Consider the following 21,535-nt stretch of genomic DNA (forward strand, 5'->3'; position numbering starts at 1 on the left):
TTTTTGAAAATTGACAATTTAAAAGAGTTAAAATGTCTATATTTGATTAAAATACCTATACTTGATTAAAATATCTATATTTAATAGCATTTTACAAACTACAAAAATATTGTATTTAAAAAAAAAGTTTGTCCACTAGTGGAAAAGGTAAAATGGAAATTAATGCATTCATGAGGTGTTAGGAAAATAATTATTTTTTAATAAAATTTATCTACTTGTCACAAGCAAAGAAAAGATAAAGTTGCAATTAATGCTTGCATTAATAGAGGTGTTGGAAAAAATAGTTGTATTTTTGTTGAAGAAAATTAAATTTTTTCATTGCCTTTTTTCTCATGAGTCAATAAGATTTTCAAAAAATTGTACTTTTCAATTTCAAAAAAATCATACAAATTACAAAACCTTTTGCAAACATTATTATATGAATGAAATCTAAAATCTGATTGATGAGCTATTAATACAATGGACTAAGTGAAAACATAAGTTACCTGCCGGTATGTACCATACATACACATGCATATCAATTTTATGAAACTCTATTTTAATTTATATGTTAATATTTAAATATTTTATCCTATTTACAGTAAATATATTTTCTCTTACAAAAATATTACAATGGGAAAAACTATATAACATTCAAGAAGCTTCTCCTTGGCATCGGTCATGTATATACGAAGTCGGTGGCGTGTATACCCAAAAAAATTCCTTCCTCGGATGCAGTCACCCCATGCTAAAGAAATGGAATATGATTTGGAATCATATTGATCGAGAAGTTAGGGGATTTGGCGGCACGGCAATACCCTGAAATTGATTTTGTTCATTCACGTGCAAAACCAGACGATATTTTCCATGTGTGTTTGGACACTTTGATAGCATGGAGGTAACAAATCTTTCTCCTTGCTAGATTTTCTAATTTCTGATGTTTCAATTGAGCTACGTCTTTCTCAGATTAATTAGAATTAATAAGAAATTTTTTGTTTTAATTTTTTTTTTTAACAACCCTACAAACACGGTCAAGCCAGAGTCGTGGGAAGACATGTACGCTCAACTCTGAATACGCCAGCTCTTTCCCGGTTGAATGTTGTCATGGCATTACCGCTGCTTTGACACAGTGCTCAAATCCCTTTTTCCCTGCAGACTTTTTTTCCAAAAAATTTAGACCTCGACTCTCAAATTCAACCAAAGGGATTCCTAGAGGAGGATGTTGTTCGCTACTATGCACACCGACATGGTGAAGCATATGCTCACTTCCTTGATTTCGTTAAAATCAATTTGAAAATTTGCCCTTTCTTTTTTGGTATCACAGGAACGCACCCTCTAGAAGTGCATATGAAATATTGGCATTTTCCAAACATTTTGAGGATAACCTGGACCAACATTTAGAGCATATTTCTTACCATTTAATATGGATTTTTTCCATAAACTCTCTCATTTCTTTACTAAGGTAGTTTAGGGGTCCAGACAAAAACCCTTGAACCATCCATATGATCAATGTCTTTCCAAATAACTTCCAGGGGGGTTTTGTTGTTGCATACCTAGCTACAACTGATTTGACATCTGTTATTCTTTTATAATCATAAATGTACACTGCTGAAACCCTCTACAATCCAACACAAGCGATTACCGGCTTTAGAAAGAGACAATAGTAACATCAGCAACAGGGTAGGTTTTTCATCACAACCGACCCATGTTTCTTGAGCTATTCGCAAAGGCGCAAATCTGGATCACAATCTGAAATTAATGAATGCCATAATACAGAGTTTAAGCCAGAAACTAACAAACATACCATTGATTCATCGTCAGAAAAGGCAGTAATATATTATATCACCCATAAACCAAAAAATTGTACCTCACAAAAACTCATTGTATGCATATCACAACCTATTTAATACTAGAAACTAAATTTATGGTCATTATAAAAAGCAGTGCAAAGCGTTTCCAACTATAATACTGAAAAAGCTTTCCTTGCAATTATGCTTTCATGGATGTAAAGACTTTGTTCCAAGGATCCATATGGGCACAGGCAGGAAGAACGCTGGGTACATTTATACCAGAGCATTTCCATGTATACCTAAGAAAACTCTAGTTTCCATATTGCTTCGATGGATATCCATACCTTGTCCCAAACCTCCCTTTTTATCACTGCCAGCAATCTCACTTGGCACCTGCTGATTGCATTTGCTTGGAAGTCTTAAAGTTCATTTTGTGCACTTCCTACAATAATTACAGTCCTTGAGATCACATTTCTCTACAGATAACTTCAGATAACTTTCAAGTATTACATAACTAGAGCCAATGTCAAATCTATTGTATGTAGACTTACCATAACAACAAAATTCTCAGCTTTGCAACAGCACCTACAATGTATTTAGAATGCATTCTCTTGCATGGTTACATAAAATAGGAACTGGAATCAGCGAAGACAAGTGCACTTGTATGAAAGATCACACACCATGTTTACAGGAGACTGTTACATGTGGAAGCACAGATATGACACATGCCCTTTACCAAATGCCAAACTAAAGTATACAATGATAGATAGTAGGTAGCAACACTGGCTAGACATGTGGAAAAAATGAAAGGACTGAAAAGGCACGTGGACAAAATGCCTCAAATAAATGTGGGCTTTTGGACAACCACAACAAGGTTTTAAAACAATTAAAAAATAAAAAATAAAATTATATATATATATGGTGGGCTGTCAAAATATTAAATGATTTTATTTTCAAATAATATCTTTTTTGACTTGCTCATCATTTCAGAGGAGCTAAATGTGAAAAGCTTGGTTTCTAAGCTACTTCTGAGACATCTTCGTGTTTGCCCATTCCATGGTCCTATCAGGCAGTGACACTCCAATGGGAATCTAATCATCCCAAACAGAGGATATCAATGAGTTTTCATCTCTGTTGAAATCGCTATCTGGCATTTTCTTCCTTACCTTTTTTATTAATGTCATATAAATATTATTTTTCAATTTTGAATATTCAATTATCATTTGATTTGAAATTATAATTTTATACAGATTTTCTTTTTATAATGTTCTTGTAATTTTTACTTTTAAATATAAATATAAATCTTTCATCTCCTCCTCTATATACATTTACCTAAAATGTTTTTTCTACCCTTTCTAAACACTCATTCATATCTCCCTCAGTTTGCTTCCATTTTCATTTTTATTTACCATCGGCAGGAACTTCGATGCTTTGCATCACTTGTTCTTCAACCTTATTCTATAAATTGGATTCAAGCTTGAGAATATAACAATGAAATCTTCACAAATTCACACATTGAACAAAGTTAGAATTATCAAAAATGTAACCTACCGTGATACATAGTTTCTTCATTCCTTGATCTTGGATATTTTTTTAAGAGAACTACACCTTACAGTCTAAGAAGCAAACGCCACCATTCAACAAAGAAGACACAAGAGCCTCAAGCTATTAATGGTACAATTTAAATTGGATGACCAACAAGGCGTACGCCATTAGTGTATTTCATAAATATTTACGATTTGCGCAGGATAGACCTTTCACATGTCAAATACACAATCGTCATTACAATGATATTTGCAAGGTAGGCCCATAATGTAAAAATGCTTGGCTATACAAAAAGCACAACATATACCCAATCCAGATCTCAGCATATATCATAACTGGATAGCTCATTTGGATCTAATGATAAAGTCCCGCGGATTAAATTGAATATCTTAAGGGACTTGATATGTTGGGAATGCATCAGATCAAACATCAACGTATTTTCCTAGAACATGTCTATGTGATCACTAATGAACATAATTTTGTGATATGGAGGAATAGAGGGAGTAGAAATAGTGGAACACCACAACAACCTGAATAGATATTATAGCTACACTTAAAAGCTAAACATGGATTCAGCTTACTGACAGTCTGTCTAAGGTTTGTAAAATGTTGAATAGTTTTTGATTACTTTGAAGCTAGTAGAATACACTTTGAGTTCGTTGCATAGAGAGGTAAAATAGTGGCTGGTGTATTTGAAAAGAGAGGTAGACGTTAGAGTTTGACCTGTGTTTCTCTGAATGTCATCATCCTTCAGCAGTGTAGCAGCTAACAGAGAAGCTCTCCCTCAACATAAAATCATACCCCGCAACAACTTTGATATCCGTGCATCAGCATTAGCATGGAATAAAAATGATGGCAGAGTTCACCAAGGTTTCTATGTAGCTGAGAGATCAACATGGAGAGGACATAGTTATATAGGATAATGAGGCCCACCAATGTAGAGATTCTTCTTTGGGAGCATTCTAGTTAACTATTTGAGCATTCAGTTATTTGTGGATGCAATTTAGTCTCAATCATAGCACAAAAAATATTTCACCTGTATTGCCTTCAGGCCGAACTTCCTTGAGCAGTGTATCAGTAAACAATAGTTCTCCCCTTTCAAGTTCTAATTAAATGGATGGAGTTAAATCTTTGTTCATTGATGATAGCTTTACTTTCACGTGTTTTTGGTGGGTTACTTATACTTGAGATGGTAAATGATGTGTAGATGATAAGTCATAGGTCATGGAGGCATACCTTGTGCAACAAAAAATGAAGAACAAGCTACAGCAACCATTGAAGATTTATGTGATGATTTTAGAAAGAGACTATGAATTGTTGAAGGTAAAATGCATTGCTGTAGTCATTAAATTCCACCTTGAAGAAAGGTGAATGAGCATTTGGGTATTACAAGGAAAAATGTTGCTGCAAAAAATGTTTTTGCCACTTCCAAACAAGGTAAAATACCTTAAGATGAGTTTGAGACTTTGAGTTTGCATATGAGTTCAAAGTTTGTGTGCAGAAAATGTCATTTTTTTTGAATTCAATATGAATGGATAGTCATAAAAATGTATAAATATACTTAAAGAATAAAAATTATATCATAATGTAATATATGTTTAATTTATATATATATATATAGACACACACATATATATATATACGTTTAATTTTATAATATTATATGCTTTAGCTCAGAGCTATGAACTGTTGAGATCACACAAAGGGGATCTCATCCCCGACATAAATACTCAACAATGACACCCTAACAGGGTTTGAACCTTGGAGTTTATTAGGTAACAACAATGATGGACAAGATTGATCAGGACACCTGTTTTTTAAAGAAGTTACTATCAGCTAAAATTAATCAGCCCTTGTATCTTTGGCTGTCATTATGGTTATATTTTCTCATCCTACGTTGACTGTGTATTGGTTTGACTGCGTATTGGTTTGAATCGTTTGATTGATTATGGTAACATACATTCAATTCATGAGATGTAGTGTGTGCCTATGCCTTTTTGTTTCAGCGACCCATTTTTTGTGCTATTTTCTGGATATTGTAAATTGTTAAATGAACTTATAGTTTTTACCAAGTTGCCGGTTCATGTACGGCTAAGAATTCGCTTGTATGCCAAAATTTTGAAATGGGGTTTTGTTCTGTTAGTAATTTATGCAGTCTGTAAGCATGAATCAAGAATAATATGTCATAATGTCAAGAAACAACAAAAACACCATAAACTTGTAATCATAGCATCATGATCATACAATGATAGCATCATGTACTTAAAGTTCAACATCAAAATATTAAAATGTCAAATGATAAATCATAACATCAAGTTCAAGTATCATTGTTTTAACTAATGGATTAAGTATTTCATTTTCTTCTTCTGCTTCTTCTACTTCTTCAATGGCATTAGTTGATTAACAAATAGTCCCAAGCCCAATGGGATAAGCTGCACCAATAACATTATCACTGCTAAATTCTTCCAATTCAGGCTTGGGTTCAAGTTCGGTAAGAATTCACTGTATGCCAAAATTTTGAAATCTGTTAGTAATTTATGCAGTCTGTAAGCATGAATTAAGATTAAGATGTCACATAATATCATATAAACAACAAAAACACCATAAATTTGTAATCATTGCATTCATGATCATATCATGATAGTATCATATACCTAAAGCTCAACTTCAAAATATTAAAATGTCAAATGATAAATCATAATATCAAGTTCAAGTATCATTGTTTTCGCTAATGGATTTATTATTTCATTTTCTTGTTCTTTTGCTGCTTCTTCTTCTTCTTCTTCAATGGCATTGGTTGATTGACAAATAGTACCAAGGTCAATGGGATCAGCTGCGCCAATAACATTATTGTTTCTAAATTCTTCCAATTCAGCAATTGCAAGTTGAGAAGTGGAAGCATCCAAATATGCATGCTCTGCATTTATATGTCAGATCTTTGTTTCCCCTTCACTGTATTCATTTTGCTTGTGTGAAAGGAGACACAAGTTAGAATGCACATATACTAAGTTCTCCGCTCTTTTTTATTGCAGCTTATTGTGCTTTATTGAGTGGATGAAAGAAAATGTGCTCCAATTTCTTTTTGATGTAGATGAACTAGCAACCTATGAAGACTAGACAAAGTAAACAATAAAAATAAAATTATTAAAGTTGTGAAATTACTAGCAACCTATGAAGACAAAGTAAATTAAATTCTTTTCAATAAAACTTACTTGTGATATAATTTTGGTTGCAAGGGGCTGCAACAATTGGAATCATTGGCCATGGAGTTACCATCAACTATGAACATCCTACTTAAATCGATGACGAAAAGTATCATTACTTAGACCTCTTGCGTTCACAAATTCTATGAACTCATTTGTAATCAAATCTCGTATATCATCATAATGAAAGAGTCTTTGGAATGCTGCCTTTTACACATCAAACACTTCTAAATCTCTATATGGTGGCAGCCTTCTTGACATATCAAGATATTGGTTGCGATAATATTTTGGTATCAATGCACAATCAAGCAGATGTAGAGGAGTGGTAATCTTGTTCCATTGTTCTGCAATAATTTATTGCAATTGTTTAAAGGAGGTCTACTAAGGGTTTTTTTCTTTGTTATTTATGATTTACTTCATCTTCTCAAGCATGGAGTCTATGTCGTAATACATCAGGCAAGGCCTTTCCATGGTAGTGTAGTGAAGCAAGCTCATAATGAGCATGGTGAAGCTATAAGGAGATACTCCACACATTCCCACCACGAGTTGTCCAATATCCTTTTAAATTTTTTTGTTATGCTCTCATTGTTGCTTTGCCTTCATATAGACCAATTATTACTGATCACCATATTGCAAAGTGCCACTTTCACTTTTTCAAGATATCTCAAGACAATTAAGTTTGATGTAAAACGAGTCTCAACAACCTGTAATAAAAATTAGAGCAAAAAATATACAAGTATTAGAGGCAAACCTTAAAAAATAATATACATTACATAATCAAATTATAAAAATTAGAAAATGTAAAAATACTAATTTTACTTATTTTAAATTGAATTATTACTTCAAGTTCACTTGCCTTCAATAGCTCCAAATATGAGAATAATCTGAAAATTCCTTGAGATGTGGTGGCTTGTGATGAACATCCGCATGTTCTCAGCTGTCTTACACCTTTTTGATCCACCCAATTTTATTTCCAAACTTTTGTAGCATAAGATCGAGTTAGTGGATTGCACAAGGTGTCCAACAAATATATTGATATTATTCTTCAACCAACAAACCAACGACTATAATTCTTGACATTGTGTGTCATGAATTGGATAATGTTTCAAGGTCCCACTGTCTCATTGGAGGAGATGAGAATATTAGCCATAAATTGCCCATCTTTTACTTGCCCCTCACAATCCATGGATTGCAAAAACATTGCTTTTTAGGAAACACCACTATGACATTGATTAAGGGACGATTTCTTGCATCTTTCTAGCCATTTGAAACAATTGATACCCCTATCTCAATCCATGAATCCCTTTTTGTTTTCGATGTGTCTTTAACTCCCTTGACCTCTCTTTCCAATATGTTGTTTCTTATTTGCTCATAATCATGGTGGCCCTTATACTCTCTTGAAGCTTCATTGATACTTTTCAACGTCTTCCAGTACGGGAGTGAACAACACAAAAGGCAACCCTTTTCCATATATGCATCTTGCTAAATCTATCTCGGCGATGCCTTGATTTTCATTTTGAAATGAAGTTTCCAAAGGTCCCTTTCTTTTGTGTGGAATGGGTGCATGAGTTTCAATTTCAAGGTAAGCCGCGGTAGTATAAAAGGGGTGGTCTTTTATCCCAATATTTGAAGTTTGGGGTTGAATTCCTTGATTTTATTTTATTGGGCATATTTTTTCTATGTGCTCTCTCTTCTAGGGTATAGGTGTTGCTTTTTTCTAGGGCATTTCATGACTCCTCTTGAAGTGTATTCACACAAATGGCCTACCACCCAATAAAATGAACTATTCCTTTCTACATCACAACCCCAAAATTTCCAACAAAATCCACAACCTCTTGGAAGGGGTCTTATACTATCAACATAAGCCCACAAAGGAGAATTGAAACTTGGATCTATTCTTTGTTGTTCATTATTGGTTATGAAGAAAGAGGCAGATGTCATTGTAGTTCCTATGACAAGAAATTTTATGCACATTCAAATTAAAAACAAGAGAATGGGATAAAAATGTAGATCTTATGGACAATTAAGGAGATTTTTTCCCTTTTTTAGAATTTAAACAAAAACAAAATCCAAAGATTTTTTTTACCTTTATCACCTATTAAAAGCTTGCAAAGGTGTATGGATGAGGCAAATCAATTTTCCAACTCCTTTTTAACCACCTATTTGCTCCACCTCAAGAGAGAACAATCTATTGGCTTATTAATCAAGACATAAAGCCAACATAAGTCATTTTACATTCAAAATTTGATTAAATTTGCAAAAATAAAACATGTTGGGTGTCACTTTTTATAATGGTAAAATAATGAATGTGTTATTAATAAAGATCATTAATGATCTATAAATATAAGATACAAGAGAATGTTTCTATAACAAACAAGAGAGGAAATAAAAAAACATTCTTGTAGTGTGAAAAAGAAAGTTTCCATAACGAACAAAAGGAGTTTATGGAAACAAGAGAGGAAATAAAAAACATTCTTGTAGTGTGAAAAAGAAAGTTTCCATAACGAACAAAAGGAGTTTATGGAAACATTACAAAAAAGGTGACCAGTAGAAAAAGATGGAAGAGAGTGAAAATAGAAACTCTCTAATATTGTAATACCCTCCTCTTAATGGTCAATCTATCTTCAAAAAACAAGAATTTGCATGTCCTCAAAAAGTGTAAAAGGTAGCCTCGGGTTGATTAGAGAGTTTTGCATGTTTTGCAATGTTGGTTTGTAGTAGGACAAGTCTCAATACCTAGAACAAGTGCTTGAAGATGACGGTACTCGAAGATCGTCATCATTCTCTGCTTCTAGGTGTTGCAGTTCTTTTTGTTGAATCACCGACTACCTTTCAGCATGAGACTAGTGAGAGATTCCATTGCATATTTTTCAATGAAAAATGTGAAAAATTTGAGATGGCACAAACTTCGAGACAAATTGATGTAAGACCCAAAATTTTTGGAGAGACACCTACATAAGAGCTCGAAAAACCCACAAAGAATTTGAAATTAGTTTTTGACTCTGCTAGCTCGACAATCGAAGCACAAAAAATAATGCACCTAGAAAAAAGTGAGACTAACTCAATTGAGATCTGCAAAAACCCCTTAGAAATCTACAATTTAAAAAAAAAAATTAGCACAGAAAAAGAGAATTTAGAAATAAACCCTAGTTGTTTTTAATAAAACCAAAAAAAGGCAGATTTGACTATTAAAAAAATGGTGGAAAATGAAATTGTTGGACGAAAATCAGAGAGAGGATTAAAACACCCTAGATACCACCCTTTGCAAAAGATGTGTAGAAAAAGTCAGCTTGAAAATGCCCAAAAAGAAGGCCACAAAATTTTAGAAAAAATTGGACGCTGAATCCCTAGGCGGGTTTGCAAGAAAAAAAGATGCAAATTTTGAAGACACTATGGCAAATATTTCAAAAATTTTGAACTAGTAATATCAAAATGAAATTAAAACTTTTTGAAGAGGCTAGGAATTTTCTCTGATACCATATAATGGTAAAATAATGAATGTGTTATTAAACAAAGATCATGAATGATCTTTATATATAAGATACAAGAGAGGAAATAGAAACATTCTTGTAGAGTGAAAAAGAAAGTTTCCATAACGAATAGGAGTTTATGGAAACATTACAAAAAGAGTGATCATTAGAAAAAGACGGAAGAGAGAGAAAATAAAAACTATCTAATATCGTAATACTTTTCTACTTTTCAGCTCAGGTTCGATTTGGGTCCAACCAAATTTGGCTTGGTTTGCTTGGGTTCGACCGACATCAAATTGGCCATTGTGGGCATGAAATGCGTAATCTTGTGATTGATAATATAAGTCGAGGCATAGCTAGTTGTGCAAAGGAAGGAGGTACGCGTGTGATGGATTTCCAGGACTAGACCTCATACCCCTCTTGTAGTTTTTACTTGAGCTGTTAGGAAGGGGATTAAGAAGATTTTGACCATTTTGATGTTGTACTTGTATTTACTTATAATTTTAGAAAGATAATATGCTATTTTTAGTTTTTAAACATTCCACATGAGGATGCTTTTTTGTACCCTATGCGCTATTTTGATGTTGTCCAACAAGCTATCGAATTTTCTTCGACATTTTGCTGAAATTTTGTTTTACATTGGCAGTAAGTTGCCAATAATGATATTTTGAACTATGTTAAAGTGCATATAGTTTAACATATTTATGCTTGGGTGTGTGTGTTGTCGTGTCGTCATATTTGTTGAGTGCATGCCATAATTATTCAATGTAAAGTGCAAATTTAAGAATTCAAAGTCATTTTTAGGAATTTCTATTTATTTTGGTAATGTTTTTTATCCTTATGTTTTAAACTTATGTTGTTAGATCCTTTATCTGAGTTTATAGATTTGGTTTGTTGATCTCAAAAACTTTTATTTGGCCATAGTATAAAGTGGCCAAAGTCTCAAATGCCCTACTATATACCCTCCCCATGTTAATGTTCTATAGCTTTTGTCGGATAAAATATGAGATGTAATCTTAATGACTAAACTCTTTGATTATATATATTTCTACCGATTCATATTGGGTTGAAGACATTTGCTATAGTTCAACATACCGATCAGGGATTGGGTTTAGTATCATTGCCAATATTCTAAGTATCGGGCTTTCATATGGATGATTAGTAATCATCAGGTTGTGCATATTTATCTTACATATAACTTGCTATGCATAGTTGCCGAGTTTGCTTATTGTATCGAGCATGTTAATGAAGAGGCACATTAGTAACTGTCGGTGTTTAAGATAGTTTTGATTAGTCATGACCACGTAAGGTCATGACTCTACGTGGCCAACATGCCCCTATGAGGCCATGTCTTTTGGTAGAATATAAATATAATGTGCACATTGGTGGACAAAGCAATATCAATCACCAAACATAGTTGCAGTCCCCAAGATCGTACCACCTGTAGATTTCCAAATACATCATCAACACTTGATTCATTAGAGATAAATCTGGAGATCTGAACTTCTGCATTATAGAAAGGTAAGTAAGACTTATATCTCTATCAATATTTCTATCAGAGATCCTGCACAATAACATGGTATCAGAGCAACTTTAAGAGACAATCTTGATTAGATTTATTTTACTCAAGTGCCATAAAAGAAAGTTTTGTTTCCTTCAAAATGGTGAGTAGTATAAAAGTGGAGGATAGACTTGACGGTGATTCAAATTATGCAGCATGGAAATTACGAATGAAGTTAACCTTAAAAGATAATGACCTAAAGCAATTCATTGAAAAATCTGACCAACCAAAAGGGAATGACAAATTGATTAAATGGGAAAAAGATAACACTAAAGCCATGAAATTAATTGTGGATGGTGTTAGGGATCATCTACTCCCTACTATCTCCGAATTAGACACAACATACGAAATGCTTAAAACTCTTGAAGAAATGTTTGAGATAAACAATACAACGAGAATTATAACCTTGAAAGACAATCTCTCCAACATTAAAATGAAAACAGGAGAGTTTGTTGCCTCATATTTCATGAGGATAACAGAACTAAGAAACCAACTCTCCAAAATTGGCCAGATTTATGATGAAAAAGAATTAACAATGATAGCTCTCAAGGGTCTTCCATCATCGTGGAAATATTTCAGACAAGGGGTATGTGCTCGATCAAAGCTTCCTAAACTTGGTCGACTAAAGGATGATTGCATACAAGAGAAGGGCATGTTTATATCTTAAGGTGATATTCCTATTGGAGGTGATATTCAGGTTCTCATAGCCCAAGTTGATGAAAACAAGAAACCTAAATTCAAAATGAAAATAAGACATGTTGATTACTCGAAAATGCAATGCTTTAGATGTGACAACTATGGTCACTCAACATTCAAATGCCCTGATAGACTGAAACATCAAGCAGCTTTCGTCAAAGTCATTGATTTTGATAAAGATCTAGAGAAACATCCATTCTAAAGAAACTTCGAATATCCTTAACATGTATGAAGTAATGGGTTAAGAGGGAGTTCTCTTTATATATTCTTTGAAGTGTAAAATAAGCTTGTAAAAATTACTAAAATGGAGTCTTAGAATATCAAATTATTGCACTATGTTATCTATGTGTATTTACTTTTAATCATTATTGCTATGTGCGATGACCTTTTTGTTTTGAGAATGTTATTACAGGAAGAGGGAGTTTATAAGGAGCTCTGATGATTGATATTCAGAGGAAGTTGAAAACATCCTTATATATAAAAATGATGAGCCTACCCTTGTGTACATCATGAGGAAGTGACTGACTTCCAAACGATTTGGAAAAGTTATTGTAAGGTGACAATCTTACAATAACTTGTATTATGAGATCAAACAAATTGAGTAAATGGTGAATGTTTTGCATCTCAACATTCTGGGAGGCCATTACTCAGAGTATTTTGTGAATATCTTTGATATTCTGGGAGGCCAATACTCTTGATACCATATGTGATATCAAGCCTTATTTTTGAGTAAATGGTGAATTTAATATGATATTCTGGGAGACCATTACTTGTGATGTCAAATGTGATATCACAACTTAATTGAGTACTTGGTGAATATCAAATATCGATATTCTGGGAGGCCAATACTCGTGATATCAACTGTGATACCAAAATGTTGAATATCTTCTAATCAACGATATTCTTATATTGAAGTGATATATGATCGTATGTTTATCCTCCCTAGCTAAGAGGGAGTGTTAATGTTTTATAGCTTCTGTCGGATAAAATATGAGATGTACTCTTAAAGATTAAACTCTTTGATTATATATATTTTTGCTGATTCATATCAGGTTGAAGACATCTGCTATAGTTCAACATATTGATCAAGGATCAGATTTAGTATCACTGTCGATATTCTAAGCATCGGGCTTTCATATGGATGATTACTAATCATCAGGCTATGCATATTTATCTTACATATAACTTGCTGTGCATAGTTGCCGAGTTTGCTTATTGTATTGAGCATGTTAATGAAGAGGCGCATTAGTTACTGTCGGTGTTTAAGACAGTTTTGATTAGTCATGACCACGTAGGGTCATGACTCTATGTCCCTACGGGGCCATGCCTTTTGGTAGAATATAAATATAATATGCACATTGGTGGACAAAGCAATATCAATCACCGAACATATTTGCAGTCCCCAAGATCGTACCACCTGCAGATTTCCAAAAATACATTATCAACACTTGATTCATTGAAGACAAATTTGGAGATCTGAACTTTTGCATAAAAGAAAGGTAAGTTAGAATTATATCTCTATTAATATTTCTATCAGAGATCCTACACAATAACACCCCACTGACAATAAAGTCAAAACATACATACAAAGGGCATTAACACCTATTAACACAGCCTATCCCGAAACAAAAAGGTATTCGCATGCCATGGAGGAGTTACCAGTTATTCAAAAAAGAACCTAGGAATGCTCAGTCCTTGAACCATTTTGCAATGTCCTCTTTTGTAAAGTTTGGGATGGAACGATCGTCCTCCACTGATCGTTGTATGTCAGTGCTCCTTGTAGCTTGAAAAAGCTTCCTGCCAATTACACTCGTGCTCGCCTCCTTTGCTAATGACACATCAATACAAGCTCCTGTCATCGTGGACTTCCCTGAAGCACCCCATCCTTTCTTTTCCAACTGGTATCTCAGCGGTTCTCCATGTGGCCTAACACTCTTCCGTGGTGTCATCTTCATAAAACCCCCTCCTCTCATCGTCCATTACCCAAATCTTCTCCTACAAAAAAGTTATCACCTTCCTCCACCCTTTCATTGCTTTTGGCATGTGTACCCCTTGAGGAGATGTAAAAGATCAGACGACCAAAGGTTGTACCGAAGAATCATCGTCCCCAATCAGCCTCCACAGTTCCTGCCCCATTTCCTACCCAACACCTAGCACGACTTTGTCGATAACCTGATCTATCCCCAGAAGCCATTGCGGGTCTAAACACGCAGCAACAACCTTGTGGACTTCCTCCTTTGTCTCTCCAACTAACAAAGCCAGAGCAACAAAGAGGGAAGCTACATCCAGATTGGACCTTCTCCTCCAGTAGGTGTCCAGATATTTCGGGCCGAACATCTCCATGATGCCATTAATGAATCCCTAGTCATCAAAAAGAAAGATATTCTTAAAGCGCCTTGCTGTGATCCACCCCCGATATGCCTGAGTCTGATTGTTTGATTCCAAAGCAAAATTGGCCTCCATCTCTTGTAACTCTGCATTTTCTCTTGCCGAAAAAAAGACCCTGTCTTTCTTAAAGTCACACCCTCAAGTTCTGGAAACCCACACTTCGAGGGTTGATGTTTAATAATGACGGATCCACTATCATGCGCGGGGGATTGCTTACTCATGAGTGTCAATCAAACTGGGGATTTCAAGTTCATAATTGACTCTTTGAAAATTTCATGTTGATTCCCGAAAGAGGCATTCGCTCCCAAGTTGGCCAACTTATCTGCAACCTTATTTGCCTCCCTTTAAACATGGGATATCTCGAAGTCCTCAAACTCCATTAGAAGGCACCTTATCTGGCTAATGTGCTTATAAAGTTGCCAAGACTCCATCCTCCCTTTCTTGATACCATTGATAATAATCTTTGAGTGTCCTTCTAGATGCACTCAATGAATACCTAGTTTAACCCCTAAAACTAGTGCTTTCTTGGCTGCTTCACATTCTGCCACATTATTAGTTCTATCCCTTAACTGTTTAGCCACAAATGCAACAGAGTTACCTTTGTGGTCTCGTTGCAATACATCCACAGTTAGATATACCTGGGTTCCCTCGAGCAGTCCCATCAAAATTTATTTTTATCCATCCTTCCTTTGGTGGTTGCCAACAATTTTCCCTTCTTTGTTGAGGATCAACCCTTGAAGGCCCATTAATAATCCGATAATTAATAGTTGGAAAAATTGATTGCAACCGAGCATCTTGTCTCGTAAATGGTGTATTTTGCAAGCTTGATGAAGAGGCTGCAAATGAGATCACTTTTGCAATGGCTCTCTCTAGTCTCTAACCAAAGCAAATCTCTTCCTCTTCCTTGTCCTGAAATATTCTCCTATTCCTTTCTTTCCACAACTCTTAGATTGTTGTTGACGGTGTAATGCTCCATGCTGCCTCAAAGACATGTCCTTTTTTCTATTTTGGCCAAGCTTCCAGACATCCCTTCAAAGTTTCTGTCAATGGGCATGCCCATCCTAGTTTTGATCTGACCATTGCCTATGCCTTTTGGGAAAAGCTGCAGTGAAGTAGGAGATGATCAACTGTTTCTTTTGTGTTCCTACACAGGGTATCTAAAAGGTCCCTAAAAACCCATCCTCTTAAGACTTTCTCTTGTTAGGATTTTTCCATTACTTGCTAGCCATGTGAAAGCTCTTGCATTTGGAAGGCACACTCGGTTCCAACATAGATTTTGCTCCCATACCCCTTTATTATGATTACCTTCCAACAATTGATATCCGATCTTAATTGAATATCTTCCACTTTTGGATACACACCTAATTAGTTGGTCCCTTGTACAGGAAGAGACCAACTCTCGCTTCTTAAGTATCTGCTTCATCCGTTCCTTATCTTCATCACTAGGAATGAGGGTTGAGGGTCCTTCCATATCTTATGAGAATCCTTAGCAGAAGTCTGCACTTATTGTAATCTCTCACTTGGGAACCCCATTGCTGTTGCATTGCTTCAATTAGACATTGAGATATCCCCGAGCTTTCCAGCTTTTGACCTCCATCCCACGAGTCCCTCCAAAAGTCTGCCTTTATGCCATCCTCAATCTTCCATGTCAAATGATTGGTGATTAACTCCCTGCAACTCAGCATGAAATTTCAAATTGTTGAGCCACGAGGAGGGTCTACAATAGTCAATATGCGCTCATCCTCCATGCTATCTAGGTATTTTGCTCTTAAAATCTTGACCCATCTCTGATTCCTAGCACTAAACATCTACTCTACTAATTTAGCTCCAAGAGACAAATTTAAAAGCATCCAGTCCCACACCCCTACCCCTCCTCTTTTGATCCATTCCACACAAACTTTTGCATGCAATGCTATGTCAAAAGGACCTCTTTCTTTGGAATTTAAAAAAAAAGCCATAGAATATATTGGTAGCGCCGATATAACGGCTCGAAGCATAGTGATCCTCCCCGTTATCGTAAGCCACTACCCCTTCCAACTATCCATCCTTGTTTTGCAGTCATCCACCAAAGTTTTCCAAATTGGACCCTTTCCAGCTCCTCCAAACAAAGAAGTTCCAAGCAATCTGTGTGGGAGCATCCCAGTTCTCACCCCAAGGAATCTGGCTATAATCCTTTGTGACCACATTTTGGTATTAAAAAAATATATTTCAGATTTGTCCCAATTAACTGATTGTCCTGATGCCAAGCCATATTCATTCAAGACCTGTTTCATAACATTTGTCTCTGCCATTGAAGCCACTCCAAAGAAGTAAGTGTCCTCTGCAAATTGGGAGTGGGTGGTAGCTGTTATCCCAATTGCAATCTGTATGCCCTTTCGTGACCCCATTTCTCTTCTTTTTGAGATTAATCTACTCAGAACCTCCACCAAGACAATAAACAAGAATAGCGAAATTGGGTCACCCTACCTGATACCCCCGGCTTGTGCTGAAAAAACCTTGTGCACTGCCATTCACTAAAACTAAAGCTCCGAAGTATAAAATCATGCTTTTGATCCACTTCAGCCACCCTTCCCCAAAACCAAATTTTCTCAAAACCTCCAAAAGAAAGCCCTTGTCAACTTTGTCATATGCTTTAGGGATATCCAATTTAAGCATCATTTTCTAGTCCTTACTTTTGCTGGTAGAATGTATCACCTCATGAGCCACAATAATACCATCCACTATGCTTCAGTTGGGTGTGAAAGCACTTTGTTCCAGAGAAATAATGGGTGCCAACAATACTTTCAATCTATTTGCAGCTATCTTTTTAATGATTTTATACACTGTATTGCAAAGGAAATAGGTCTGAAATCAGCATACCTTGATGGGTGTCCTTTCTTTGGGATGAGTGCTATCAATGTGTTGTTGAAGTCTTTCAGGATGAATCCGTCCCTTCTCGACGACTCCACCACCTTTAGTAACTCCCTCGTAAGTTCCCAAAATCTCTCATAGAAAAAAGGTTGGACTCCATTTGGGCCTGTCACCTTGAGTTCACTCATCTTGATAGTCTCCATCAACATCCTATTGTCCTCTTCTGACATAATTCATGGAATACCCCCCAAGACCTTATTTTGAGCATTTCTCCTATCCACTTGTTCCTCCTTCCATAGATTTGAGAAAAAATCCACTGTTTCCCTATTAATGTTGTCCATGTCTTCCACAAGTGACCCATTCTTATCCTCAATAGAAACATTGCGGTTTACACCATGCCTGATTTTCATCGAGCTCTGAAATTTTTTGTATTCCTATCTCGAGTTCTTAGCTAATTCTCCCTTGACTTCTATTTGGAAAAACCTCCTCCCTCTTCAAAATTTCCGTGTACTTACCCATCGAGTCTTGTTCTGTTTGGAAATCTACTCCATCCATCCCCTGCTCCAAGACCTTGTTATTCAATGCCGCCAAGTCCGCCTCAAGATCTACTCTTGCCTTGAAGATATTCACGAATTGGAATTTGTTCCACTCCTTAAGTTTTTGCTTAAGATGTATTAGTTTTGAGAAAAACTGAAAGGCAACATTGCCATCCATTATAGGTGCGTTGCTCCACTAGTTAACCACCTTTTCCTGAAACCCTTCCTCTCTAAACCACATCTTTTCAAATTTAAAAGGACCCCTGATAGGGATACCATCTTGCTGAACCACAAGGGACATTTGAAAGTGGTCAGAACTTGATAACCCCATTATTCTTCCTTAGAAAACGATTGGTAATGATTGCCACTTTCCTGCCAAAAAATTCTATCCAGTTTCTCTACAATATGAAAAAAACCATTTCTCCTATTCGTCCACGTGAAGTGGACCCCCTTGGAAGGGACTTCCAAGAGCTGATTGTTTTGTACAAAGTTTTAAAAGTTAGTCTGCACTGAACCAAGGGTACGAGCCCCCCGTGTTTATCCGTCGAACTAAGAGTATCGCTAAAGTCTTCTACTACCATACGTAATTCATTCCCCAAAGTAGCTAAAAATAGGGCAATCTCCTCCCAATCAACCTTTTTCTCTTCTGTTTTTGTGGGTCCATAAACATTGATCAAAACCCCCGAAAACTTTATAGTACATGAAGAGCAACGAAGAGCTTGCCAATTCCTCTTCTTGATTAAGGGCTCACCTTTAAGAAGTCTTGGGTTCCACAGGATAACTAATCCTCTTGAAGCCCCTACAACCTCCACAAAGAAGCCTGACCATCTGTAATGTTCCGAACTCCTGAGTGGTGACTGATTGACCTCAGCTAATAGGGATGTATGGAGTAACTGCACGTATAGCAAAATTGTGGGCTGTACGGTATTGGTAGGAGGAGGAAGTCGTATGTTTTAGTGATAGTACAGATAAGGTGGAGGGAATGAATGGCGTATGGTGGTTTGGGGGCTAGAGTAGTCGTACAGTATGAAGATTCAAAGTGGCCATATGGTGAGGATTGTTATGGGGTAGTACAGTGACCTCAACTTCCAGGCTGTACGGTGGAGCAGTTTGTACGGTAGGTGGAGTACGGTGGGGGGGAAGAGGAGGATGTACGACAAATGCTAGATGGCCGTATGATAGGTCGTGTGTTGGGGTTGATGGAAGTCAGAGATAATGTACGAAGGTGTGGGTGGAGGGTGAAGGTCGTACGGGCAAGGAAGTAGTTGCGGACAAGGACAAGAAGTGGTACGGATGGATATTTGAGCCCTATGATGAGAACACTCCCATTCATTCATAAACATAGATTTTGATGGAATCTAGACACCAAATAATAAAGATTCGAATACAGAGAATTCGTTCAAGAAATATATGTCGAAAAGATGTTGCTTCGATTTGCCAGATCCGAGCGAAGTATTATAGGCGAGGGAATAGGGTGAGGGTTGATTCCCACAGAAAACGAGATGACCAAATAGGGAAGATCTTTCACTTTTGAAATGGCGAACAATAGAGAATCTCGACAGGAATTCGTAGTACAAAGAAATAATCCAAATTGCATACCTAAAGATTACCTACAAGCCGTGCTTAGATACTCGTTGGGAAACTTTGCAAGGGTGTACAAAAATAGCCGATGATGACACAGACTACAGAAACAAAATAAAAATGGGTCCGAGATATATTAAATCAATCGGTCCATTAACAATAGTTTCATACATAATTTATTTTATAATGGGAACATTGTAGTCCTCTCATCCCAAATTTTGCTTGTCCTCAAGAAAATGCAATGCCGAGTGTTGGAGAATGTGCTCGCCCTCCCACGTCGCGTCGTCCAATGGCAAGTGTTTCCAACACACCAAGTATTCCTTCACCGTGCGGTTCCGCAGAGTCTTCTCACGTACTTCGATGATCTCAGCTAGTTCCAATGTGAGCTTTCTTTCTTCATTCAGTGGTGAAAGGTCTGTGGCTACTGTGACGTTCTGCCCTATGGCCTTCTTCGGGCATGAAACATGAAAAACGTTATGTATATGGCTTCCCTTTAGAAGTTTCAACTCGTACGCGACTTCACCAACTCAATGAACTACATGATAGGGGCCATAAAATCGTGGCTTCAATTTTTCTTTTCCCCTTTCTCTCAATGAGGATTGTCGATATGGCTGGAGCTAGAGATAGACCAAGTCCCCTACTTCGAAACTCCTCTCCATTGTATCTGTTGGCATACATCTTTTGTTGATTTTGTGTCTGCTGTAAAGTTTTCCTTCAAGCATCTCAGTATGTCTTGCCCCTCCTGAAGCCAGTCCCTCGCCCTTGGTACGCAATTGTCACCCAGAATTGTGTCGATGAAGGAAAGGGGTTTGTACCTATACAGAGCTTTGAATGGTGCCATTTTGATGGACATGTGGTACATGGTATTGTAGCAATATTCCGCTAGACGTATCCATTTGATCCACGCCTATTGTTGTGCCGAAATGTAGTTTTGAAGGTAACCTTTTGAGCCACTTGTTCACAATCTCCGTTTGTCCGTTTGTTTGCGGGTGGTAACTAGTACTTGGTGACAATTCTGTCCCTACCATCCAAAACAGTTCTGTCTAGAAGATACTGATGAATCGCCCATCCCGATCATTGACAATGTTTAAAAGTAACCCGTACAGGCGACAGACTTATCTAAACAACAGACCGACAATTTGTGCTGTTTGAAAATCTGAGGGGATGACGAAGAAGTGTGCATACTTTGTCAATCTGTTAACCACCACGAAAATGCAATTCTTACCGTTCACCTTGGGAAGCCTTGTTATGAAATCCATTGAGATACCTTCCTACTTATGTTCTGGAATTAATATAGGTTGCAATAACCCGACAGGTAGAGTATGTTCAGATTTGTTTAGTTGGCAGACCGCACACTCTCTTACATACTGCAACACATCCCCTTTGAGTCCTTTCTAAGAAAACCTCTCCTGGAGGCTTATGTAAGTTTTGAGGAAACCTGGGTGTTCTGGCAAGGGTGATTCGTGTATTTCCTTCAAGATTTTCAACTTCAATTTGGAATTTGACATTACAAATATCTGATTCTTATAGTAGATGATGTCATCCACCACTTTGTACCAATCATCCTGGGTGTTGCCATCCATTAGCTCAGAGGTAAATGTGTTTTTTAAGCCGAGAGGCTTTCTACAGTGGCAACAATCTTCAATGTAAGCATTTTTCATTTTGGAAAAAATTTGAGGTTCATTTACATGTCAGAAAAATAAAATAGAAATAGACTATAATTATAATTAAAATCATGAAAATTGCAAAGAGGAAATGGAAGTAAAAATGAGGCAGATCAAGAGTCTCGAATCATTTCCTCACGCCTCTTAGGCTCACATAAAAATACGATGATGAAAATTATGGGATTATGAAAATAGACTCCTCGAGAAGGATATCTCTTGGCTTATTTTATATATATATAACATATATAGATAAGCTAGTAGAGTATTCTACC

The 21,535-nt window shown here is 36.3% G+C and overlaps 1 protein-coding gene across 2 annotated transcripts in view; it reads left to right on the forward strand.

Moving 5' to 3' along the window:
• Positions 1–653: 653 nt before the first annotated feature.
• Positions 654–21,535, forward strand: part of LOC149554988 (uncharacterized) — a 148,372-nt gene continuing 127,490 nt past the window's right edge. For both annotated transcript variants that reach the window (XM_089829021.1, XM_089829022.1), the window contains exon 1: positions 654–877. In XM_089829021.1, coding sequence (XP_089685147.1) covers positions 872–877 — 6 coding nt within the window. In that variant the 5' untranslated portion in view covers positions 654–871. The remainder of the gene's footprint in view (positions 878–21,535) is intronic.

The sequence above is a fragment of the Cupressus sempervirens genome, chromosome 5, assembly GCF_028749045.1.
Source record: "Cupressus sempervirens isolate cs-2001-9-10 chromosome 5, ASM2874904v1, whole genome shotgun sequence".
NCBI classification, from domain to species: domain Eukaryota; kingdom Viridiplantae; phylum Streptophyta; class Pinopsida; order Cupressales; family Cupressaceae; genus Cupressus; species Cupressus sempervirens.